At 46.0% G+C, this 25225-nt stretch overlaps 3 protein-coding genes across 6 annotated transcripts in view; 1 reads left to right on the top strand and 2 right to left on the bottom strand.

Annotated features, from left to right (window-relative positions):
* SVOP (SV2 related protein) overlaps positions 1-25225 on the bottom strand; it is a 243850-nt gene that overhangs the window by 161144 nt on the left and 57481 nt on the right. The window lies entirely within an intron of this gene.
* KCTD10 (potassium channel tetramerization domain containing 10) lies at positions 764-14545 on the bottom strand. 2 transcript variants are annotated; one of them, XM_075516362.1, is made up of 7 exons: positions 14443-14545; positions 12643-12856; positions 7871-8040; positions 6943-7032; positions 6178-6230; positions 5256-5451; positions 764-4660 (listed from the first exon to the last, which is right to left on the bottom strand). In XM_075516362.1, exons 1-7 carry the CDS (start codon positions 14443-14445, stop codon positions 4442-4444), a joined length of 945 nt encoding a protein of 314 aa, XP_075372477.1. In that variant the 5' UTR covers positions 14446-14545; the 3' UTR covers positions 764-4441. The 2 variants fall into 2 exon arrangements, with proteins under 2 accessions (XP_075372477.1, XP_075372476.1); XM_075516361.1 differs by having other exon boundaries at positions 6943-7029; positions 14443-14521.
* Positions 14544-25225, top strand: part of UBE3B (ubiquitin protein ligase E3B) — a 24046-nt gene continuing 13364 nt past the window's right edge. Inside the window, exons 1-15 of one of the 3 annotated variants that reach the window (XM_075516359.1) lie at positions 14544-14771; positions 15426-15529; positions 16053-16222; positions 16314-16434; positions 17783-17842; positions 18239-18343; positions 18446-18542; positions 19046-19131; positions 19793-19875; positions 20841-20946; positions 21643-21763; positions 22420-22597; positions 23004-23173; positions 23884-24051; positions 24866-25037. In XM_075516359.1, coding sequence (XP_075372474.1) covers positions 16062-16222; positions 16314-16434; positions 17783-17842; positions 18239-18343; positions 18446-18542; positions 19046-19131; positions 19793-19875; positions 20841-20946; positions 21643-21763; positions 22420-22597; positions 23004-23173; positions 23884-24051; positions 24866-25037 — 1628 coding nt within the window. In that variant the 5' untranslated portion in view covers positions 14544-14771; positions 15426-15529; positions 16053-16061. Of the gene's footprint in view, positions 14916-15425; positions 15530-16052; positions 16223-16313; positions 16435-17782; positions 17843-18238; positions 18344-18445; positions 18543-19045; positions 19132-19792; positions 19876-20840; positions 20947-21642; positions 21764-22419; positions 22598-23003; positions 23174-23883; positions 24052-24865; positions 25038-25225 lie in introns of all 3 variants that reach the window. The other 2 variants (XM_075516358.1, XM_075516360.1) reach the window with 2 other exon arrangements.

Here is a 25225-nt window from a genome sequence, read left to right as displayed (position 1 = left end):
AAACACCTTTTCTTTCAGGCAGACTGGCAAAGCCTTTAAAACCAGCAGCTAGTCCTTGGCTGCTTTCTTTTCCACTCTGACATAGGGGGAGATCTTTCCTTTAGAGCAACACTGTCCTGCTTCTCCCTGCACAGCTGCTATGCACAGTGCAGTGGAAGCAAAACCATAGAAGATGACCAAAATGCCTCCTCTTAAAGAGGGATGTGCTGACTTAGTGCAATCCACTTCAGAAGAAACCAGTCTCCTGCTGCTGAAGAACCTTCATGTCTACCTGGGGAGCTGGACTTGACTCACTCAAGAGTGTGGTAGGCACTGCTGTTCCCTTAAGGTGTATTGGGGCAGGTACAAGGAGAGAGGGTGGAAGACAGGAATTCCCTCTGCTCCCTCCTGCCTGGAAGCTGCAGCTGTACTACCACTCTCTGTGTTCGTAGTGCTTACTCTGCTGCCTCATGTTGAGGCAAACTGGTGTAGCTCCTGCTCCAGCTTGCTTTGGCTAGGCTGAAACTATAACCTGAAGATCCTTGACTTGCTGCCTTTAAATCCTGGGGTCTGTGGAGTCCTGGGAGCCAGATCGCTGGTGCCCCTGCCATGAGCAGTGCCAGGAGCTAAAACTAACAGCTGGGGGGAGGATGATGTCTGGTATTTCTTCCTGAAAGTTCCTTCCAGCTCCATGGACCATCAGGACAGCATGCTTCAACCAAGTAATAAAGCGACTCACATGTAAATATGAAATGCCTTCTAATTTATTGTGTTATATTTTAAAAAAAAAAGTACATATTGCAAACATCAACCATACACTGAAATCCAGCTTAAGCTTTTTTTTGTGCATAAGTATAAAGTGGGAGGGAATGATTGTACAGAACAGATGAATGTGCTGCTATTGTCCGTGAAATAGAACAACTCCATTAAGACTGAAAGGTTTTGCCTACCCTTTGCTCTAAGGTAAGACTGGAGCTTGGAGCCTTCCACAAGGGCTCTAACCAGGTGCTGTCCTGCAGCAGGTAGAGCTCAGGGTGGGATCCAAAACCTGCAGGAGCACCTGCTTTGGTGTTACAGCTACAGACACAGGTGGGAGTGAACACCCTGTCAGGGAGCTTTAAGCCAGGGGCTGGTGGTCACTCTCGCCTCTACTGTGCAGCCCTAACTGTGTTACAAACTGCAGCTTGTAGTCCAGCTCTTCTGCATTATGCTGATGGACAAAATCACTTCCACAAGTAAGATTTTAGTGAGCTTGCAGTCTGCTGTACTGTTGCTATTAGTGTCTGTTGTGGGGTGCTGGAGAATCAAAGCAGACAGCTCTGCACTCCCCGTTAATACGGGGTAGTACTAGATAATCTGAAGAGCTGCTTGCGACCAGGCCAGCTGCCCTGTACCCCATCTTCACCTGAAAGCTGTAGAGGCAAAACCATTTACAGTAAAAAGGCTCAAGAGCTGAGAGCATTTGTGCAATGGCATTAACTAAGTCTCTCTCCACAGACCAAGGACAAGTAGCCAGTAGGTAAAGGACATTCTAACACAAGGGCAGTACATCTTTACTACACAACTACAGCACGCAGAGGGTTAAGTCAGGAGTGTGTTAAGGCAGAGTCTGCCCATAAATGCAGTAACAAAACTGAAACTTACTCAAACTCTCCTGGAGTGACTTACTAAACCAATAGCTATATAAACTGCTGTACAAAGATTAAAAGAAATCCTCCCGTTTTTTAAGAACTCAGTTTGCAAAACCTGAAAGAGGAAATCCTGAAGCCAGTTAAGAATCTATTTACAGAGAAGTTAATCACATAGATGTGATCTGTCAGGTGCTTAGCACTGGTGTCAACACGTCACCTCCTGGAGCTGAACCTGCTCTTGCCCCACAGGACGTGACTGGATTTTGTTTGAGCAGCCAGTGCTGGGTTGGTGGAGTCTCTCCTGCACTGTATGGGGAAAGCAGGTAGTTCAGCACAGCTGAGGATGAAGATGGCCTGTCCCTCCTATCATCTCACAGGAGAGAGCAAGCTCTCAAGCGTTAATGAAGCGAGCAGGGTTTGCTGCAGGACTATCAGCGTATTCTACAGTAATCGGCTGTCGTTTCCTTTTCACCCACTGATGGCCAGCAGGAGCACAGTGGGACTGCTGAGATGTGGGAGTTTGTAAAGCCACTCGGTCTGAGTGCAGAATCTAGACCCCTTCAAGGGCAGTAGGTCTGTTACAGGTGCTCAGAAACCCATAGACAGCCTAGTAACATGCCAGTAAGTGTCAAAGTACACAGCGCTGGAGAGCAATTCGGAGGACTTTCCCTCCACACTCCCCAGCTTATCACTTAAGGAAGGTAAGAAGGGAGAGGCGCTGGGTCCTTCACGACAATCAGCGCTATGGACTTCTACAAACCCCAAGTGTGTTGCAAACACATGTAAGTACAGCTTAAAATAGAAGCCTGTAACTGTCAGGATGTAGCTGAAGCTGCCGAACTACAGTATAACTGATACATCTGTTCACTGTTGCGCTCGTACTTACAGTAGCTGAAGAAGAAAGAGTAGAGGAGACAGGTACAACAAGTTACAGACACCAGCTGTCTGTAACTTAGAAAACTCTTTGGTTACTAGAACGATGACCTCAGCCTAACTTTGAAATCTTTTTAGCTTTACTTGATGATCCAAAATTGTACCACTGAGCAAATGTTTCATGCTTTATTTTAGCCTCTACAGACAAGCTACACAAAGTTTGGGATGTAAGTGGTATTTGAAATAGAAGCATTGGAGTAACGTAGCTGGTGATGCTGATAACACCTTTGGTCTTTAAAATGTTAACATGCCTTTAACAGCCCTGAGCCAGGAGTAGGAATCCTTGCAGCAGGAAGTTGGGCAAAAGCAAATAACCACCTCACTGAGAAACAGGAACATGGAGCTGCTGCTCTGTACTAGATTAAGGCCAGTGCTAGATATTCCAGATGAAGGGTCAAAAACCCTCTAGAATAGGCCAAAGTACTCTCGTGTCTGCCAAGGTGCCACCCTGATTGCAAGGTTAAGACCTCCTACATCGGGTTTCTCTCCCTCTCAGGATTTGTTACATTAACTGTTACAGCTGTGGCTCTGCTCATTATCCTTTAGCATCCAGTCCTATTGAATAATACACAATCTTCCACTATAACTGTTACTTGACTCCACAATAGGCAACAAGAGACGAGGAGGTAGATAACATTCATTTATAATAGAAAAGTACTCTTAGAAAACTAGACTACACAGGTCTTCTCTACACAACATTTTAGCTCTGCCCTTTCACACGCAGCTGCCATTTCTGAAAAGACTTGGAATATGCTCAGGATAAAGTCAAACAAGGAATAACTGCCTCTGGGCCACTGCCTACTCCTCTTCCCTGTGGTACTCACGTTGCCCTCGCTCAAAGCAAGATAATGCTCCTGTATCGGTTACAGAACTGAACTACGGCTGCTGGCCTCCTACCTACGCTAGGCTGATGGGGAGTGTTTGAACCTGTGATAACTGCTGCTTTACCTGTAGTAAAGAAAGCACAGCTTACTGACCTGCGATCTGATGGCAATAAACTCCCCAGCTGAGACCCCTGGGGTCAGGCAGAAGTTCTAAGTGCTAACTGGGAGCAACACCACCCTAAGGAAAAGCAATCCCATACAATTTGCTCCTGATCTTCCTTTTGGAGGAATTTTAACATCTTCCACCCTTGAACCGCACGGATAAAGCCGGGGTGGGTCTCCACAGTTCAGTGCTGTAGAAGCTCCACTGAACCCTTTGGGGAGCAGGGCCCGAGAGCTGCAGGGAGCCACAGCCAGCCGCCTGGCAAGCCGAGCCCCACCGGCTCCCCCTGCTCCCTCCCACCACTCCGAGAGGGCTCCCTCTGCCCCCCAGCACTACAGGAATCGAGTCAGCGCACATCGTTTGTCCTGGAGTCACGCTGAGGTACTCCTCAGCTACCAACCCTATCACCTACAGGCCTGGGAGAAAGGGAGCTCTGCAGTAGCTCCGGTGTGTTTAGGTCACTGCATTTCTCCCACGCCTGAACGCCTAAGAGGAGACAGGGTCAATGAGTGCCTGGAGGGAAGGTATATGGCTGACTGACCTTTTTTTGTTTGTTTGTTTTTTTGTTTTGTTTGTTTTTAAAGTGCAGGATAATTACTAAAGCCAAAGGAAGCCAGCCCTCTTCCTCTCTAGCCACAAAATAGCAAAGACAAGAGTGCTAAAAATTCAGGGCATTTCTCCAGATGCTCAATAGGTCCTTACAGTATCTATCGTATGCCCAGTAACCTTATTTTTCTTGTCCTAGAACTACTGCATTTAAATACCCCAAAAAATCTAGTTTGTTACAAAACGTAATTTACAGACTTTGCTGAACAGAAGTTAAACCGCCTGGTCCTCTGCTGCAGATAATCGATCAGATGAAGGGCAGCGCCTTCCAGACAGAGCTGCGCAGTCTGCGGCTGTGGCTCAGCTCACTGATGCAGATGGGCCCTGTCATCCGGACGTTTAATATGAATTCTTCGCACGCGTTCAATGCGCTCTCGCTCCTCATCTTCATCTAAGTGATGGGAGCGGCCAGCTGCCCCTCCTGTGGCTTCCAAGAGCGCGTTGTCGGGTCCCCTCCCGTCCTGGGACTCGTACAGCAGAATGTTCAGTGTCTCCTCGTAAATGCGGGCTTCTGGGAACTCCACCTGCCCATCCAAGAGAAACAAGGTCACTCTCAACTACTGCCAGTCACTGCAGGCACCAGGTTACCACATTTTTAATTCCTGATACCCTTCTGGCTTTAAAATTTCTTAATTGGACCCTAGCCACAGAAATCCTTTCTAGCACAATCGTTTCTGTTCTATTATTTGCTTTCATCTTTTGAGACCCAACAACCAGGTTTTGGGTTTTTTTTTTCAGAACTGGCCTGCCCACAGGGCAGACTCAGACAGATTTCTCCTGGGAAAGGTAAGAGGCCATTGCTCACCAGGATCTGTCTTCACACAGGGATGTAAGCCAAACTTGGTTAAGTGAGCAAGTTTGTCTAAAAATCAAGAACTGGACTGAACTTGCATTATGGACTATCACAATTGTCCTGTGTTAAGTGCCACAGCCAAGCAGTCCCCGCCCTAACGAACCCACAGGATGAGCTCCACTGTGCTGCTCCCACTTTGAATGGCATTGATTATTCTATAGAGATGCTAAACAATGAAAGGAGTGTTCAAAATGGAACAGATGTCAGGATGCCAGTCTGACAGCAGCTCAGCCCGTTGCTGGAAGCATTCAGGGGTTTACTTGTACCTTTGTCTGTTTTTTCTCAGTAGCATAAACAATGGAAGTGCAACAGACTTCGGCAATCTTCCGCCCTTGCCCATAAAAAGACCAGCAGCAGATCTCATCTCCAATCACATCTTTTATAAAGAGCACTCTCCCATTAAACCTCAAGGACAGCTTATCGAATAGCTCAATGTTCTTCAGCATGTTGTCATCGGAGTTGCTGTGAGAGACGAAGGAAGGCAGCAGTCACGTTAGGGTAATTAAGACAGCACGCAGAATAGAAGGGGGGTTCGGGCAGTGAGCATTTACAGGCCCGTACGCCCAGTTTCCTTTGACTTACTGTGTCTCTACCAAGGTAGTGTTTACAGTTGGTATCCAGGACTGCAGTGGATAACTCATTTGACTAGTACAAGCAGGAAAACCTGCTGCTGAAGAAGCAGTAATACGACATCAACAGTACTGTGAATAATACTGTCCAAGGCCATTTCATTTGTGTATAAAATTCTATCACCCAAATGAAACCATTCCTAAGCTCAAACTCAGCACCAACTGGATGGAAACAGCGTTATGTCATGAAACATACAGACACAAGGAAAGGGGGACAAAGTCCCAGACTTGATGATTTTACCACTTATTGAGAACACTGCACCATGGAAGGCTTCCTGTATTCAACTACTGGGCTGTAGCCCATGGGGAACGCAGGCCAGCAGTCTCTGCCAGCTGCACCAAGTATTAGAGGAACTCCTCTGGCACAGAAATAGCACACGCTTAGCCTTCCATTGATGACCGTAGGCTCCCTTCTGACTAAAGTTTGAAATTAACTGGGAAAAAATTGAGTGCGTGCCAACACCAATCTGTCATTGGTTCCGAGTGAAGAAAAAGCAAATGCTTATCATAGATTTTAGTCTATGAAAAACTTCGAAGAAGTCCAGCTGAAGTCATTTACCTGGTGTAGGAATATTTGTTGTTGCTTCTGTTATATAGCAACTTCACTGCTGGCTGTAAAAAACAAACAACAGATCAGTTACAGGAAGTGCCCTAAGAGCTGGAATCTCAGCTCAGTCCAAGACCCCACAGCAGAAAAGCTGCAATACGGTATCGTGCCATCAGGCCCAAGCCCAATGGGATTTTGTTGCTGTTGTTACTGTTGTTGCTGCAAAACTGTCATGCACAGGTCGGCAATGGGGCTGCAATCCCTTCTGACCCCTTCTGTGACTAGATCATAATCTGTTCTCACCCGCTCGCTGCCTTTTTGCCAAGGCTAATCATTATCACCAGCATCCTCCCCTCTACCTGCCACAGCCAGCAGGCTTCCAGAAACAGCAGTCATTGATTCACTTTAGCTAAAGAAAGTGTCTGTCATTAATAACCAGAGTGGGCAAATAAATGGAAGATCTAATAGCCCCGAGGATCTCCTCAATCAGCCTGCTACTGCCTATGCCCTCTATTTTAATACCTTATGTGGAGAAATACATGGCCAGGCCCAGCCTGAGCAACAGGCTGACTGTTAATTCAGAATAAACGTTTAGTCTGCTGTAGATTCTCGGTGCTTTGCAGCTCAACAGTTGAAGTGCACGTATTTTAGGGTAAGCAAGCCCATTGTTGAGAACTAAAGACCATTTTCTAAAGAATACTTGGTCAAGGTCCCATGCAAGCCCGGGGCAGCAGGCCAGCACCCTCCCAAGCCACAGCACAGCCTGGCCTCCCTTACCTTGTTAGAAGTGGCTATGAGTTTTTGCTCTTCTTTGGAAGACGTGATGACTGGTACCTTGCAGAACGGTTCATATGCATCTTTGTTCTGCTGAAACAAGAATCAAACAGCAGCTGAATGTAAATAGGGGCACACTCAGGGCACACTCATACTAACTGGGAAGGTCCTGCATATTCTTTGCTGAAGAGTTCAGTGTGCAATCTGTCCCTACACCGAGTGCCCGTTTCTGGTCCACGCTCTGAACCAGGCTGGCACTCCAGGTACTGGGACCACCTGAGACGTTCATTTGTGCTCTCTACCACCCTGCAAACACAGGGACTAAATGTTATTGCACCTATTTAAATGGCAGGATCTGGAATGTGGCTTCACTCAAACAGGACACCAGTAACAGTGGCTTCAAACCCAAGATGAGCACCCCAGAGGAAAACAAAGAACAAAATGGGACTCCCGGCAGCCTGTGGCTACTGTGGATATGAGAAGCTGCTCTGGTCTGGCCAAAGGACCTACCCCATTCTGGTTGATGCTGGAAGTATTAACTTTTGTCTCAGAGCTCGTGCTGATGACGGATCATTTCACCATGTAAGACCCTGACGGCAGCGCAGGACACTGCAGAGGAGCCAGGCTGCTGCTCCTTGTACACTCCCAGGAGTCAGCAGAGGGAAACTGAGCAACTGTTTATCCCTCACTGTAACTGGGTAGCACTAAATGTCGAGAACGACTCAGTACGTTTTTCTGGATGTGACCAGACTCCAGCAGATCAATGACATGAAGTATTTCAATTTCATCCCAGCCTCAAAAAGGCACCAAGTGGAGACCAGCAGAAAATCTTGCTGTGCCCAGATGCTGCTTCCTACCCAGAGCAGCCTCCTCTTCCTGACCCCTCATTGCAGCCAGAGTAACCTGACTCCTCCTTAGCCCTGCGACCTACCTGCAAGGCTGCTTGGCACTCGTCCACCAGCCCCTGGACCAGGTAGTACTTTGCTTCAGCCAACAACTCTTCTATCTCCCTGCGGCTCTCAGGGAGCGGCACAGCCCCATCGCGCAGGTAGTTCAGTATTGTCCCAAAATGTTTTCCACAGCGGTCAATCAGGATCCAGCCTAGGGACAAAAGACCACCATAGTACAGCAGAAGCAGAGGTAAATATGGCAAAAAGACCTTGACACTGGCCTGGGACTGCTGTACCAAGCAGGTTCCTGCCAAGAGAGACTAACTCCAGTTCCTTGCTTGAGCTGGTGAGCAGACGAGCAGAAAGCACAGGGAATTTATTGTCTCCTCCTGCGTTTCAAGTGCAGAGTATGTGGGAGTAAGGTAGGAAGCTCACTTGTTTCTCATAGTTCCCCAGTTATTGACAAATGATTACCTGAAACAGAGGAATGAATACTTTTCATTCTCAAACTAACCATCTCTGTTCTTCCTCTTCTCCCGAAGCCCTGGCACATTATTATTTTCTTGCCTTCTATCTTAGGGCCCTGTTACACATATGTGTGGCTGTTTCTTACAGACAGCTTACTAGAGCCAACCAGACGTGACTGTCTAAAGGTTGTTGCACCTGAATACAATATGGGGACCCACCATGATCCACCATCTCCAGCAGATGCGCAAAAAGGTCAGCAAGAGAAAGGCAGCGCAGACTTTGGCAGTATCATGGCAAACGGTGTTTCAGTCTCTATATTCCCAAAGTGCATTAATTTGGTAGAACAAAGTGGTTATTAGCACAATGTCTTAAACCGCTGAAAGACATGACGTGACAGCATGCATAAGCAGAATGTAATGTACAGCCCCTGCCCTGGAGCTCACCAGCCCTGCTATGTACTGACAACAGTGTGAAGAAAAGAAAACAGAGCTACAACCGAAATGCTTTGCAGTTAGCTGGCGATCAAAGGATCTGCGCTTCACCTCTTGTTGGCAGTCTGTTGCCTGAATCAGGCCGGACTACTGAGAATTGTTAGGCAACGTTGAGGCTCGAGTTTCCATAAATGAACAGATGGCCGCTCTTACGGTCTGCAGCTCAGGAATGCAGCGAGGAAACGCTTGTGGGGAAGGAGTCATATTTTGGACAAATAAGGAAAGTAGGTTAAAGCAGGCCCTGTATGTTCTGCATGAATGGAATTACTAGTAAAGTCTGAACATTTGGTTCAGTTTGGAAAGTGAACATAGCCCTTTCATGCTGTTCTGCAGAAAACTGAGACACTCTCCAGCAGTTTACTACAGGCTTTCCATCTCCCTTGTTACCCTGCTGTCTACATAAAACACAACGTGTGCTCGCAATTGTAATTTTACAGACTGTAATAACAAACTAGAAAGCTGGAGGCAGAACTAGAGACAGGGAAATCAAAGAACAAAAGACTGATCCAGGCTAATGAATACAGTATACCTAACCAACCAGAAGAGAAAAAAGCCCATTTGTCAATGCAGAGGTACATAAAGCGAGATCTCCCATTTTAAAGAGAAGAGGGAGCACAAGACACGGTAATAAACAAGGACATCCATATTCCACAAATGCAGCCGTTGACAGAGTTTACTACAGTACGCCAACACGTAGGGAGGTAAAGGGCAGGCTGAGAGCAGAATTGTGATCCCCCAAATTCTTTGTTATCATCTGTGCTGTGATTCCCTCCGTAGGCTGTAAAAATCTGCTGCAACTTTATGTTTACAGATGGCGAAACCAAAGCAGAATTGCTCACTTTCATGTGGAGGGGGGATGAGAAAATATTTCAAGCAGCATTGCAAAATACAAGTGACTGCTAAAAGAGCTTTCAAAAAACCTTCTGTTTTAACCAAACAGCCAAGCGTACAGCCAAAGCGAGATGACTCACAGGAAAGTGACCCTGCTGCCGCTCAGTCACGGCTGTGCAGAGCCTAAGAAGTGGGTTTCAGCTATAGTCATTTAAAGCCATTTTTTAATCGCAGTGTTACAAAAATGTCCTGTGATCCATTTACTGAGGTAGGAATACATAATCCATGAACTGTATGTACACACATTAGACTTCTAGGAAATTAATCTTTTGTTTTACAAGAAGTCTCAGGGACAGCATCCAAACACTCAAACTAAACCACGCTACATTTTCTGAGCAAGCCTTGACAGATGAAATAGTAGCCTGACACTGACGACTGCCTGATGCTCAACAGTCTTACAAGCAGCTGAATGAAAAACATGCATCTCAGTCAACTGCTTAACAGCAGTGGGGAGTGAGGGGAAAAAAAAAAAAAAAAAAAAAAATCACACTGCAGAAAAGAAAATTGGAAACAGATGGATGCACCTGGAAAACTCACATCCTTCTATCTGCTCATTACCATAAAAATAAAATTTTCAAAATATGCCGATTTGCTACAGTTCATGAACAATTTCTAAGCTGAAAATAATCATCTGCCACCCACCACCAGAGAACTCCAGTCTTTTCTCCTACGGCCCAACCAGCAGCATGTTGCAATTGCTAAGCTTTGAGAAAGAGCTGGGGAGATGGTGCTGGGGTCAGAAGAATGCATCTGAACAAAGAGGAGGACCCCGCGTGACACATTCCACAGACTGTTTAAAAACTTTACTCCTTCCAGTTTCTCTGCAAGTCTGGCTCCTTTTCCTAAGAAACACTTTGTTTTGTGCCAGATTTTGGGTGTGACCAATTAGCAGTATTTTGAAGAATTTCAGATAAAAAGAGTTTCCTTTAACAGCTATAATGCTATTGTCCCAGTTTCCAGCATCGTGCTAGGCAAGGGGAGATAAAGCAAGAACTACTGCAATGGGAGTGTCTTGGTTACAACATACAGGAAGTATCAAATTCCTATTAAAACACAAACTGGCTAAATGGAACAATCCCACACAGACACTGTGGGATTCACAGTAAAATAAACTTGCGATTTTGCGTCTCAAGCATGATATTTTAGCAGATTAAACTCCAGTTACCCTCATATTAGCAGTAATATCGTCGACTGCTCTCCAGCAAAAAAGTACCTGCACTTACACAGACTCTGAGCCTTGGGAATGCGATGTACCAGCCTTCCTGCGGTACCTGCCCAGGACGCGCAGAGGAAGCGATGAGACCACGCCAGGGTGGGCTTCCAAAATTAATTTGGAATTTCCAATCCACTTCCAAACTGAAGGACTTGAGAAGTCTTGAATTATCAAATTTTGTGAAACCCAGAGCAGCTTTAGGGAAGGACGGGAGGATACTTTTGGAGTTGCCTGGAGTTCAGCAGCAAGGGGAGAGGTTTTCAGTGAACTGGTTCACAACCTTTCCACTACAACACCCCTCCAGTCTTCCCAGTAAGGGTGCTGATTCCCATTTGACAGGTTTGTTTTTCAGTTTGACCCACAGGCCAAACCATTTATGCAAACCATTTATGCAACCTGCACAGACCCATGAGAGGTAGCCCAGAGACCCTTTGATCTGGAGCCCACAAACCACAGCGCCAATGTTCCTGCTTTACAGCAGCCAAAACTTGCAAAAGGCATGGTATAACACCTGCAACAATGCAGCTTTTTCTCCCCACCTTCAATATAGGGACTTCTAGCTAAAACAGGAATGTTCAGATAATTAGGTTGTATTTTTTATAATTTTTTCCTCCAAATCCACTTCCTCTTATCTCAAGAAAGCTTATCACAAGAGCCCCACTAAAGCCATCAGTTGTTCCACATGACCTCTAAATATAGACTATTGTAAAGCACTCAAAACTAAGTCCAATTCATCTGACCAGGTACTACATTTTCTATGCTTTCAGCAAGTTCAAACAAAATTTCCAAATAATTAACGAGTCACAAGAAGGTGTTTTGAACCTTTAAGCTCAGCGATGCAGTAGCTATTGTTAAAGACAAGGTATCCAAGTCCATAAACACAGTTATGGGCAAAACATCAGCACATAAATAGAAAGCTGTGCTTCCAATTAAACTCTGTGACACTCCCACAATATGAGAATGCTAATATACCAGTTGCAGTTATCACAAACATATTTTAGCTATATTATTAATTTAAACATAAATGTTTTAAAGAATCTCAGCAGAAGATAAATCAACGTATCTGGTAAGGAAGTGAAGTATTTGAACGCTGCTCCTTTAGAAGACTGCAGTTTGACATACTGCACATTCCTTCCTTCCAGACATATTTCACATGGAGAGACTCATTTGCTAGCTCTCTCCTTTTACTGTCAGTAAACTATAGCAAATTTTCTAAACATTTTGCAACTGGTTTTGTTTTAGTAAAGTGAACAACCAGTACTCTCACAAGAAAATAGTTTAATTTTAAAAAATCAGCTTTTAGCTCATAACCCTTCTTCCCAATCTTCAGAGTAAATTTTATACTTGTAATTGAGGTAAGGAAACAAGATGAGGGAACTGCCTTCTGAGCTTCAAAGTAAATACGCAACTCATGACTCATAGTTTCTTAATCACTATCCCCACCATTTTCCATATGCTTAAGAGCTTTAGTGTTAGTATTTCAAAAGAAAAAGATAGCCTGTGCTATCTGGGCCTGACAGGAGCCTTGGGACTTCTTACTGTCCTTTTGTCGTTTACACAACTATTCAAGTCATACGTGTCTTTGGTTCCACATCTTTTCTCAGTTGTGTAAGCTACGAGTTTTAACAGTAATCAAATGCAGAAATATCTGGGCCTATGATTACATGATCCTCTCTGTTCTCTAATATTTTCCTCCAGCCCCTGAAGAAGGAGGAAGCTGGTGCGAGGGATGTGAGGAGCAGCCCCTTACCTTCGCTGTCCGTGAGGACCTCCATTCGGCCACTGAACATGGCCTTCAGCATGGTGTCCTGCTTGGTCAGAGTCTGCATGGTGGTGTAGTAGAGGGCACCGCCAATGTTCAGCTTGACATACTTAGAGCTCGGACTAGTCCCTTTGAAGGAGGTAGTGCGAGTCGCAGCCGCCGGCACTGCTGAGCTCACCACACTTTCTCCCGACATCTCTTCCTGCAAGCAAGGAGTTACCAGTTAGACCTGCAGTCCCACTGCATAACACCCAACTTTGTGTTACTGTCGGTTATTTTACACAGAAGTAGTCATAGATGTGCTGGGCACTATCAGTCTCGGCTCCTCGCAGCCTCTTTGCAAAGTTCTCAAACGTTCTAGATGTTTAACTTTGTCTTCTTTCTGACAGTGGCATAAACCAGCAAAAGAACGTAAATCAACTCAGCCAGTGAAAAACTCTGTGAAAGCTGAGCAGCATTTTACACTGCAAAAGCCAGTGCTTTCCTACAAAAACTGCGTTTGTTTCTTTCACAACTTCTAAAGCTTAAGTTCTTACTTCATGAATAATCTGGTATGTAACTGGGCAATTCCCAATACACGGAGCCTGAGCAGACGATTCCGAAGTGTTAAAATACAGACTATCCACAGATTTTCTGGAAGCTTTTTTTCTTTAAAGCGTATGTGGCTCTACAGAGAGCACACACAAGCTTCCCACTCTCTTCCCTGTACACCAGATTTCTCAGCCCACCAGAACCCCATGTCCAAAATCCCCCACTACTTCTGCCTGCAGCCCCCACACAAAGTGGACTCCAGCCAGCCAACGAGGTCACACGCTGTAACAGGAACATGTTAGCTTAACACCGCAAATGCTCTGAGAGCCGCTAACGATAAATCCTTAATCAAGCTGCTTCCCTGTGGTTAACTGTTTTGCCTCACAACGTGACAGGATGGGACAGTTAACACCCCGCCGTCTCAGGCAGACCCAGGTCCTACAACTTTGAGACTCAGCATGCTGGCTGACTGCTGTACTGAATGACTTTTGCTCCGCTGTCATAAAAAGCAGAACTATCTGACGGCAAATCTGAACGGTAGCTCAGAGATGTAGTTACGTGTCCAGATTGCGTTTCACAAGGCCAGGAAGTGCGATGGCTAGAGGTGGCCACAGGGGCCCGTTCCCTCTGTCATGAAGCCTGCCCAGGGCTCCCTGGAGCACAAAGGCACCGGCCTCGGCCCCACGCTCAGGTTCTCTCCAGCAGCTGAACACCTCCTCCGCTCGGGCAGGAACCGAGCCCGGGGTCCCAGCGCGGGATCCGGCGCTGCCGCATGCCCCAGCGCGCCAGCCCAGCACCCTGCCACCCACAAGGCACAGAGCCGCGGGGCTGCACCCCGAGCCCCCCAGGCCTGCCCTCCCCAAACCACGCCAGCCTCTGGCCGAGGGCCAGCCTGGGAGGCCCGGACCCTCCCCGCACACGTGAAAACCAGACCGCGGGCACCCCGACTTTTGGAAGCCGGACCCCTCTGCCTGCTCCCCGCTCTCTAAGCACCTCAACCTCGGGGGCTGGCCCACCCGCACACCCCGCAACCTCCCCCCCTTCTCAGCCCCCCGCCCCTGGGGACTGAAACCACCCAGACCCCGCGCCGCCCCCGCTCCCCGTGCACCCCACCCTGGGGGCCGGATCCCCAAATCCCGCCTCACCCCGCCCCCCCAGGCCCCCCTCCCCGGGGAAGGACCCCCACCCGCGCACTCCCACCGCAGCCGACCAGCCCCCCCCGCGGCCCAGAGCCCCCAGCCCCCCGCGCCGCCTCACCATGAACGGCGCAGCGCAGCCCCAGGGAGCGAGCGAGCGGGAGCGCCGGGGCGGGGGGAACTTCCGCCCCTTGGCGTCACTTCCGCCACGGCCCGGGTGCGCTACCAAACCCTTCCGATGTTCCGCCCGGCTTCCCCGGGCGGTGCCGCGCTGCGCTCCCGCCTCCCGGGCTCGGCTCAGCTCGGCCCGGCCGGACCTACCCGGCAGCAGCGAGACTCAGGGTCGACTGCCCTCTCTGCGCCGAGCCGAGCGGAGACGGCGGGCGGGCGAGCGAGCGGAACGGCAGCAGCCGTGCGGGTTGCCGGCCGGGCCCGAAGCGCGGACACGGGGTACGAGGCGTGGGCTGCCGGGCGAGGGGGCTGTGGGCCTCGGCCTCGGCGGCGACGGAGCTGCCCCGGGGCCGCGCGGCTCGGCCCGGCTCGGCCCGGCGCTGCCCTGCCTCCGGCGGCGGCGAAGGGGACGGCGGGCGAGGGTGAGGGGCTGGGGAGCTGCGGGGGGCGGCTGGGGGGCAGGTGCTTGGGGCCCGGCGGGGTGGCCTGCGCGGCAGGCGCTTTGGGCCCGGGGGGCTGCGAGGCTGCGAGGGCTCTGGGACGGGCATTTGGGACTGAGGGGCCTCGTGGTGAAGAGGTGGGCGTGGGGGTGTCCGCTGGCTGCAGACGGTGGCTTGGGCAAGTCCTGGGGCGGGTCCTGCCCCAACTCTGGGGAAGTGGGAAGCGCTCACTGCGGGGCGGCTGCTGCTCAGGTCTCGCCGGTGCCCAGGGCCCTGGCAGGGTTGAGGCTGGCCTTTGCTTTTGTCACACATCAGATTGCTTTTTCCCCGCTCCGAAGTGTCAGGCGCTACGTGTGCCAGCAATCACAACCAAGTGGCAGTGCTGCTTTTCCTCTCCTGAAGCTTTTTCTGACCATGTTTTGTGAGGGTGTAGTGGGAGGTAAGTCTGGTCAAAACTGCAAAGGTAAAGAGTAAGTCCCCAAATCATCTGCAGGTAACGTGCTTATCTGTGCTGGAGCTGCCTGAAGCCAGTGGATGAGGATCATGTTTGTGCATAAATGAGTATCATACACGTCTCTTGAAGAAGTAAGCCCTCAGGTGAGTTTGTTGTTAAGTATTTATAACGCTGCTGTTGACTCTGCATTTTGTGTTGTTGAGTGGCAATAAATTAGCTTTCAAGTGTCTGTTGTGCCCTTTCTCTCATATCCTTGCCTATAGAATTGTTCTTATATGTTATCTGTAAACAAGAAAATGAAAACAACTAAGACTGGAAAGGGGAGTTGGAGTAGAGGGAGTGGGACACACTGATTATTGGGTTTTTGCTCTTAAAATCTATGTGCCTGCATTAGGTTGTGGGCTTTGTCAATATCAAATATCAATGTGTTTTCTTATTGCAGTCCCATTGACAAGTAACTTTGGCTTTGCCTAGGCTGTATTGTGCACACACTTCTTTCTATGCTGTTGGGGACTCTCCTTCCCCTATTAAAAAGTTGGATGCAGGTAGTCAGTTCAGAAGTAATGTAAAGAATTACCCTTGCCTGTGCGTTTTGTCCAGTCTGCTCCAGTTCCCCAGGTGTCTGCTGCAATGATTCTTTGTTTCCTTAAATTTACATTTTGGTAGGTTATAAAAATGTTCAGTGCAAGCCAGTCCTCCAAAGCCCAGTTCCTTGACAAAGCACGCCAGGCTCGGGAGGAGCGGAGGGAGCTGAAGGAGAGGGAGCGTGCTGCCGTCCAGATCCAGGCTTTGATCAGGAGATTTCTCTGTCGATGCCGGCTGCAGAGGGAGATAAGGTGGTGAAATTCTACCTTCCGCGCTTTGCTCTTATCTGCAGAGGTGTGCTTGATTTTTAACTACCAATGCTCATTTTTCCCACTTTGGTAGGAGAGAAGTGGAGGATTTCTTTGGGGCAAATGAATCTGGCTCAAGTAAAAGAAGTGCTCTTTCTATCTTCAGAATTGCTAGGAAACTGCTGTTTGTATTTAATCATAAAGAGGACAAAGAGGTAAGGTTGCTCCTCTGACATGCTTTTCTTCTTTCGAGGACATATTTTAACATGTTAAATATATTTAATTAGTTATCTAGTGATCATGTAGGTTCCTGCGATACGTTTTGGCTTCAGAAATGTGATCTCTGTCTCCTAGTCCTTCTTGGAGAGATCTGCCTGTAGGAATGAAATAGAAGAACCCTTGAATTTTTTAGTAGCAGTTCCGTATTCAGGGCATAGTGTACCGAATGTTTGTCCTGGTGACCATGCCAACTTCGGTAACTGAGCAGTGCCTTGTGATTTTGTCAGCTGCATCAGTTGCCCAGGCAGGTACATTGTGGCAAGCTCAAAAAGAGCTGTCCTGGCAGTGTAGTGTGCAGGCTGTTTGTATTGCAACTGCTTTTCTGACCATGCCCTGAATTTGTGGTTTCAGAGATAAGTCCTTTGCTGTAGTGTCTATGAAATGATGATATTTGCCCCAGGAAACTGTGAGGGCTAATTATAAGGAAAACAATTGGAAAATGAAAGGCTCTATTTAAATTGCAGCAGCAGTGGGTGACTTTTTTTTTTTTTTAATCTCTGTTCCATCGAACTCCTCTTCTGTTGATGACAGTACAAGTACTGCAAATGCAGTTTTCTGTATTTGCAGCATCAAAAAACCCGTGAATATTTCATACAAATTTTTTAAGTGCTTGGCATCCGTTTGAAGTTCTGCATTATGGTAATTGAGTGTATTGCTGAAATATGTCTGTTCTACTTCCTCTTCTTCCCCTTCCAGCAGCAAGTCAGTCCCTTGCTGGGCCGAGGACTAGGCTGTGCTCGTTTCCACTCTATTTCTGGACATCACTCTCAGTTAGGATAACCACAGCAGCCAATTCTGTAGCTTAGAATGGCTTTATAACTTGCAAGCATGTGACAAATACAGCTGGACTGAAATAATAATTAAGCAGTTCTGGATGTGATCACCAGGTTCTGCTGAGAGCCGTGGTGGTTGGGAGTTTGGAACACACTGCCGCACTTGTTAGCGTTAAGCTCTTCTAGCTGAACCCCAACAAGAAGATGCTTTTCCTGGCTTCAGCCTGTGCTGTTGAGGGAGGCAATTTAGCAGGGAAGGCTGAGAAATTCCTCCTGTTGATGAGCACTGTGTTCAAGGAGGAAACTCTTCTGCATAGCTGTAGCATGATGTATAGATGTGCTCTCGGGGAAGGAGCTATCAGCACTGTCTGTAGGGAATATGTTTGGAACACTTGTTGTTTTTTTACGGAGGTATCTTGCTCCCTCTGCTGAGCTGTTCCTACTGCTTTTCCAGAATAGCCCTTCCTGTAGTTAGAACTAATGCCACCTTTTCTTTTTTTTCCACCCCCAGAGATTTGAAAAGCTGTGCCGGTGTATTCTTAATAGTATGGATGTTGAGAATGAGCCTAAGGTCAGCAGAATGTTTTTTCAGTTTGGGGTGGGAGGGTTGTTTGGTTTTTTTAATTCTATGTGTGGGGATTTAGGTTGGTGACATTTGAATTTTTAGCTTTCAAAAGCCCCTTGAACACTGTTGAGATTCCATGGTGAAAGTTTGGACAAGTTCTGCAGTATTCCTCTGGTATTTTTACTCTGTATATAGCTACAGGAGTTAAGGGGCAATTTCTTTCTGTGGTGGGTGGTATGCTTTGACCAGTGAATTCTGGGGAGAGAAATAACGTGGTTCCGCTGCTGGGTTCAGTAGGGCACTGAGGAGGTCATTTTGTTACAAAGCTTCCTGGTAATGTGTTCTTCCAATCTGTAGCACAAACGCTAATCACTGCTCCCATTGGTATCCTGCCTTTCTCAGGTGTGGTATGTGTCACTGGCACTCTCCAAGGATCTTACACTCTTATGGATCAAACAGATCAAAGACATTTTGTGGTTTTGCTGTGAATTTCTCAAGCAGCTTAAGGTAAGAAACATTCTCTTAGTGTTTTGTCTCCCTGCATTTAACAGTTCTGTAGTTTGGCACAAAGCTAATTTGATCTATTAACATTGGTGGTTTTTATTGTAGCCTGACATCTTACAAGACTCCAGACTGGTCAATTTGCACCTCACAATGCTTGTCACCTTCACAGACACTTCTACGTGGAAAATCCTTCGGGGAAAAGGTTGGTGCATCCAATTCAATACTTTAATCTGGGATCTGCTATTAAAATCTACTGAATGCTGTTTCTGCACCTTGTCTTCTCCCCATGCTTATCACAAAGATTCATTATGCTTCTGTGCTTGTACAAAGCATAGAATGAGCAGCAAGGATTCCCTTGAGATTAGATAGGCTATTTCCCTTAGAACAGCCACAGTTACAATGTTTTTATAGTGCTCCAAAATCTCACACAGAAGGAGTGTTCAGAGGATAATAGAATGTGGTTTTAGCTCTGGGTTTTTGTAGTAAATACACATAGAAAAGGTAGACAAGTATCGTAAGGAAATACAACTCATACCTTAAAGAAGACTTGATGTGAAATGCTGCTAAAATGGTGGTTTTGCATATAAGGGCAAGGACTTTGTGCAAGAAGGGCTTATGAATTGACAAACTGTTTTATAGTTTGTAAGGAAGTAAAGAGTGGAGCTGTGATGCTGATTTAGTAACATCAGTATTTTCACCCGGAAGGTGAAACCCTGAGGCCTGCCATGAACCACATCTGTGCAAACATCATGGGACATCTAAATCAGAAGGGATTTTATTCTGTGCTGCAGGTCAGTCTCGGGCTCGTACAGTTATGTCTTCTCTTTATTCAAAACAAGCCCCAGTCCTGTGCTATGGTCCTTGTTCTGAGGAAGCTTTTACGATCTCTCTGGTGGTGTGTCAGGAGAAGCTGGTTGTGGAGCACTGGTGATTTGTGTGTGGTCATATTTTTCTTCAGAGCACTTGAGACCAAATACACTGTCTCCTTTTTGTCACTGTTGCTTAATCATCTCCTAATGAGATGGACAGAAAGGATTCTTGAATATTTTTTCAAACTGCTGCTGCCATTTTGTATGTATTTGATTTGTTTACTGTTCTGTACGGGAAAGGAACTGATGTAATTTTTCTTAATCTTTTAAATGAGAATGATATTACCAGGCAGCTATGAGCCTTGCCTGTTAATTGTAAAAGACCTGGGAATCCTGAGTACAGGTCCTAGAGAAATAAGTACTGTAGCATGTCTGATTTGATCGCAGTTTCTCTGTTATGCCATTACTAGTTCTGCCAAATGACTTGTAGTAACTGGGTTTTAGGTTGCTTTGGTGGTGTTCTTTTTCTCTGCTCTGAAAACAAACATAATGTCTTTCAGGATTAATTGTAATCTTTTTCTGAGTACTGCAGGGGTTTTTTTTGTTTTTTGGTTGTTGTTGGTTTTTTTTTTTTTTATTCCAGATTTTGCTAACTAATGGCTTGGCAAGATCCAGACCTTCCTTGTCCAAAGGCTCTTTAACTGCCATCTTCTCTCTTGCATTGCGGTAAGGCAGCCAGAGCTGCTTGGGATGATATGCAGCCAAAGTTGTCTTTATTGTGTTTTTTGAAGACTTGTCATTCTGCCAGTCTCTTTGTGCTGTTGAGAGTATCTCCCTGATGAAAGAAGCTGCTTTAGGCAAATAGCTCACTTTCCTGTCATCCTTTTTCAAATCAGAATGCTCTTAAGTCAGTAATTAGTGTTAGTATGAGCCTAGACTTTGGAGTGCAATTCCAGTTCAGAGTACAGGCTCTGTGTGTCTTTCTGTTAAACCATCAGAAGGGGTTGGAGTTCTCTAGATAAATATGGTTGTGCCTCTTCATGATGAACTGCTGATGCAGATGTACCTGTTACTCAATTTGCAGGGGCAAAGTTTGTCCCTGAAACAAGAGCTGGTTGCAGGTCTTTCTAATGATTCAGTCTGTTTTCTTTAAAAAAAGAAAAGTATGCTGTTACCCTGACCTCATGTCTCTTCACTTTGGAAATCTGCAGCCAGTAACAAGCATTTTTCTAAGACTTCAGTGGTTAATTGTGTGCCACTTCCCTTCTATAGCTGTCGCTGCTGGGATGATGAGGTTGTGGTGTTCCGTAGAGTAGCAGTGGATGTCCTTGAATATGTCATTTAACTTCTTCCTAAGGAAAACAACTGTTTAATTACTGACTTCATGGTAGTGAGGAGAGAAGGGGAACTTAGGAGATGAACCACGTAACACTTCTAGCGCTCGCTCTGGGTGGTATGGATGTGCTGTGTAAAAATACATGATGCTATGAACTGTTTGGCTTATATTCCGTTGAGTCATGAGCCACTTTGTGAACTTGCTATGATAACAAAAGTGTAGGTGAATGTTCTTTTTCCAGTGATGCTTCTTGATGAGGGTAGGGTCAGCAACCAGTTCTGAATGGCTTGGTTAAAGGCTGCGTCTTACTTTGCTAGGTCAGGTTACTTGCACTGAAGTATTTTTCTCTCTGTAGCCCTGTGGTTGCTGCGCAGTTTTCAGACAATCTGTTGAGGTCGTTTCTGATCCATATCATGTCTGTGCCTGCTATAATGACTCATCTTGCTACTCTAACACCTGAGGTAAGTGGGTGATGTAATAGTATCAAAAATCCACTGAATATCACATAAGGCCACTTGTTATTCCATTTTATCAGCTCTTGAAACAGAGCATTGGCATTTCTTTCTTCGCCAGTTTCAACTCTCTGTTGTGGAAGCGCTTGATCCTTACACCCTCCAGATACTCTGGGTTTCTAATACCACAGAAGTTACTAACACCAGTGGGATGATGGGCTGAACTGCCCTAAAATAAATAAATAAATAAAATAAAGGCGTATGTGACACACGGCTTGAATTTTTGCATGTCCTTATTCTTCCATTTCTGTAACCGTAGACAGAGCCATAGCAAAAATCAGTCTGTTGCATGGCAAAGGATCTGTGATGGTAACTAGTATGCTGTCCACTGATCTAATTTAATTTGACTGCTCCTCTGTGTAGCTCGGTGCAGACAGGCAAGTTTTGTGCCAAATGGGCATTCTGTGTTCTTGCAGACAGACAGTTGTGAGGGTCTCTCTACAACTAGAACATGGCCTATTTACCTGCAAGGTTTTATTGCCTAGACCAGCTTCATGTCAAACACTTGCTGTTTTCAGTGCATCAGTCTCAACTTGCTGCTTTATTTGGAAAGAAAAGACGATCCGAATTGCTGATGGCAGATCAGGGGTGGTTGTTCTGTGTGGCACTTCTCAGCCTCACTGGCAGTTAAATTCTGTCTTTCAGCGTCTGGCAGTGATAGAATCTCATGATCTTTTCCGCAAGTTCGTCCTGTTTTTAAGTCGTGAAGCACAATGCCGAGATGTCTGCGTGTGCCTGGAAGGAAGTCACACTCTCTGTTTGTTGGGTAAGCACCTGTAACACTTTTTTTTTTACTGTGCTTGGAAGAGAGTCTTGAGTCAAATCTTCATTCTCCATTGGTCAGAGCTGTGTCCAACTCATTGTTTTTTATCCTTATTTAGATGATTTTTAAATAATAATTGAGATTTATTTGGGGATATTGCAAACATGGTTTAAGGCCCTTGCAAATGGAGGAAGAGTCAGAGACTTCTTGTATACATGTCATCATACCTAAACTGTGAAGTATTATCTCCACTAGCTTTTCACTTGGACTCTGAGAAAGTCTTGCAGTGAACCAGACTTGAATCTAACTTCCCTAAATGGATGTGCTACCGAAATATTTAAGTTCACATTTCTGTAAAAGTAATAAGAGGAACAGTTGGAACTCAGGAATAACCATGGATTGTCTGTAGCTTATAGTACTTTGTAGAAGGTGTTGGTGGGATACAGATGAGAAGGCGGCCAAAGTGACATGCCACCTTAGTGGTTGATGTGTGCTGGAAATGGCTTGCTGCAGGGTAGCCTCTAATAGTCATTATTCACAGAAATCCTCTCCTGGACTTGAAAAGGGGTGTAAATTCATTTTGTCTGTTATGTCTGTTAACCACTGTCCCACAGCATCTGTTCCTCTTTTAAGTCTTGCTGTGCTGGTCATTCCACCAGGTAATCTTGTGTACTTGGGCTCCTTGAATGATAAGGTTCTTGAGGAGGAGACAGCTCATTTTGTGGGTGTGCTCATTCACATGCTCTCCTACTGCCAGAAGTACGTTTCACAAAAGAAATCCAACCTCACTCACTGGCATCCTGTTCTGGGCTGGTTTTCACAGACTGTGGATTATGGGTAAGTGAGGAGAACCTTATGGTGATAGGTGATTAAGCCTCTCTTTCTATTTTTTTTTTTATTTATTTTTTTTTTAATGCTGCAATGTGTTTTATGTTTTGAGATGAACAGTATGACCCTATTCAGAATAACTTCTCAGATATTTCAGGTTATATCTGCACAATATAAACTGCTGCATTCGCACACAGACTATTACATGAGGAAATTAATTTAGTATAGTTAGACTGATAAACAGTGGCCATACTGGTACACTCGATACAGGACCTGTACATCAGCTCTTCCTGTGAGGACCATCTGTAGGGTGGGTGCATACTCCATTTTGACTGAGCTAAATGTATCAAAGTATCACTGTCTGGTGTTTTATTCCAGTTTGCCTTCTAACATGTCTCTCTGACTTGTCTTTCAGATTGAATGAGTCCATGCCTCTGCTGACAAAGCAACTGCAGCATCTCTGGGGAGTCCACATGATCCGTATCCTCTTCAGTGATGTGCTCAGCAAGAAATTGTTGGAGAATCAGGAAATAGCTCAGCTGCCAACACAGCCAGTTTCCCCTCAGAACAGCCTTCCTATGAAGAGTCAGTTCTGGAGGGTTGCTTTTTTTTGTGTGTGTGTGTGTGTACATGCGTCTTTCTCTCTCACAGACTCACAGGGCTTTGACTTTTCCACTTATGCTAAAAGCTTTGAGTAATTACTTGCAGCAGCTGCTGCTGCTTAGGTGGGGATATGGTCTCTCCTATTTGTAATTCCTGCTCAGAATGCCGCTGTGACCTGGGGCAAGTCTCTTACTTTGGTGCTGTGAAAATATTTGCTTATTTTAGCAGTTTTTTTCATTGTTTCTCAAGTAGCTGAAGTGCTTACTGCATAACTTAGTACTTCCCAAGGCAAGATGGAAGGCCAGCTTCCCAGGTGAAAAGCAAGGTGAAGCTGGCTCATGGACCTGTGATGCATGGTGATTCTGGAGGAGAGTATTTGGAATCAGGCAGCTGTAATCTAGCTATTTTCTCGCTGCTGCCCATAGCACTAGATCCTGTGGTCATTCGTTACTGCAGTTCTGGTAAGGTTTTAAGCTCTAGAGTAATGTCCCCACTGGAATACTCTTCTGCATTGCTAGCAGCTGTCCAGTGTTCTGCCAGAAAAGTCCACCAAAACCTACTGTCTGTGGAGTGACTTAGCCTGCTTAAAATCCTCTTTATCGCATGGCTGCCAAGTGGCTGAGAATAAGAAATGGTTTGGAATAGCACTTCTGTCTCCTGAGCCAACGTCTCATGTGCTTCTCTGTCACCAGATCTTTTCAAGAGAGCTTTCCAGAAGTCTGCATCTGTCCGCAACATTCTCAAGCCTGTTGGGGGCAAGCGAGTGGACTCAGCAGAAGTGCAGAAGGTGTGCAGTATCTGTGTCCTGTACCAAACCACTCTCACAACACTAACGCAGATCCGTCTGCAGATACTCACAGGTCAGGGCGCATCTGTGTTTTTTAAATCATTTAAAATGTGGAGAAATAATAGATTTTTCTTATTAAATTCTGTTGATTTGTTGGTAGTTTTATTACTGACAACAGTTTATTGACTGGCTGGGTGGAAGGCTTGTTCCATCCTGAATCATACATCTGATCAATAACATTCATCACTTCTTTATCAAGCATTAACTCTCCAGAATACAAATTGAAGCAAGCTTTCCTATAATGAAACCTTGCTTACTCTGTATCAAGCTTAAGACTGAGTCAGTGTTTTTGAGAAGCCTAGCAATATTAATCTCTATGTGGTGCGAACACCGAATGCTTTCATACATCTTAAGAACAAATTACCTGTCTTGGGAATGGATGGAGGAGGAGATAAGCACTGTTTTGGTTTAGCGGCTAGAGCAGAGGAATGAGTGCAGAGCGTTGGATGCGTTGTTTGTGGCTATAGTGGTGACCACAGGCACAACCCCGTTCTTTGTGTTCTCATCTCTAAGATGGCTGTAGGGGTGATTGGATCACAGGAATTAATTCTTTTCAAAGTTGCAAAATAATTAGTAGGAAATGGCTTCAGATGTGCAAACGATTAATGCCTTGTTAAAGGTTTTTTTTCTGCTTTCCTGGTGATTGTACATCTCCTGTTAATGCAGACGGGCTTGGGAGCCAAATGTGATGCTTATGTTCCCTTCAAGTAAGTGTTGCTTTGCAGAAGGATCTTTCAGCTCCAAGTCATGTTCGTCTCTTTGAGCCTGCATGAACATGCAGGCAGAACAAGCTTTACTGAGTGTGCTTTATATTTTTCCATTGCTAGGCCTCACTTACCTGGATGATCTGTTGCCCAAATTATGGGCTTTTATCTGTGAGCTGGGACCACAAGGCGGGTTAAAACTTTTCTTGGAGTGCTTGAATAATGATACGGAGGAATCCAAGAGGCTGCTCGCCATGTTGATGCTCTTCTGTGACTGCTCCCGCCACCTTATCACGTAGGTAGCAAGCAGAGGTTGCTCTCTAGATTTGTAATGTGAAGCTGTTGTGTTCCTTAAGTTTCAAGAGGAATAGTTAAGGTATTGCTGCCTTTGCATAAGGATAACTAGGCAGAGTAAAGCAGCAAGCTTTTCAGGTAGAGTCCTGAGAAATAAAGGACTTCAAAAGGACCTTCCCCCTCAGCCAT

Source organism: Mycteria americana, chromosome 13 (assembly GCF_035582795.1).
Source record: "Mycteria americana isolate JAX WOST 10 ecotype Jacksonville Zoo and Gardens chromosome 13, USCA_MyAme_1.0, whole genome shotgun sequence".
Taxonomy (NCBI): Eukaryota; Metazoa; Chordata; class Aves; order Ciconiiformes; family Ciconiidae; genus Mycteria; species Mycteria americana.
This window is presented reverse-complemented; position numbering and strand designations above follow the sequence as displayed.

Bases quoted from the DNA above. Each gene is read 5' to 3' on its own strand.
- KCTD10 (XM_075516362.1), bottom strand. The intron at 5,452-6,177 runs GTAAATGACTTC...CGTCTCTCACAG, and splicing joins AACAAATATTCCTACACCAG to CAACTCCGATGACAACATGC. The intron at 4,661-5,255 runs GTACAAGTAAAC...TTGGATGGGCAG, and splicing joins CTGAGAAAAAACAGACAAAG to GTGGAGTTCCCAGAAGCCCG.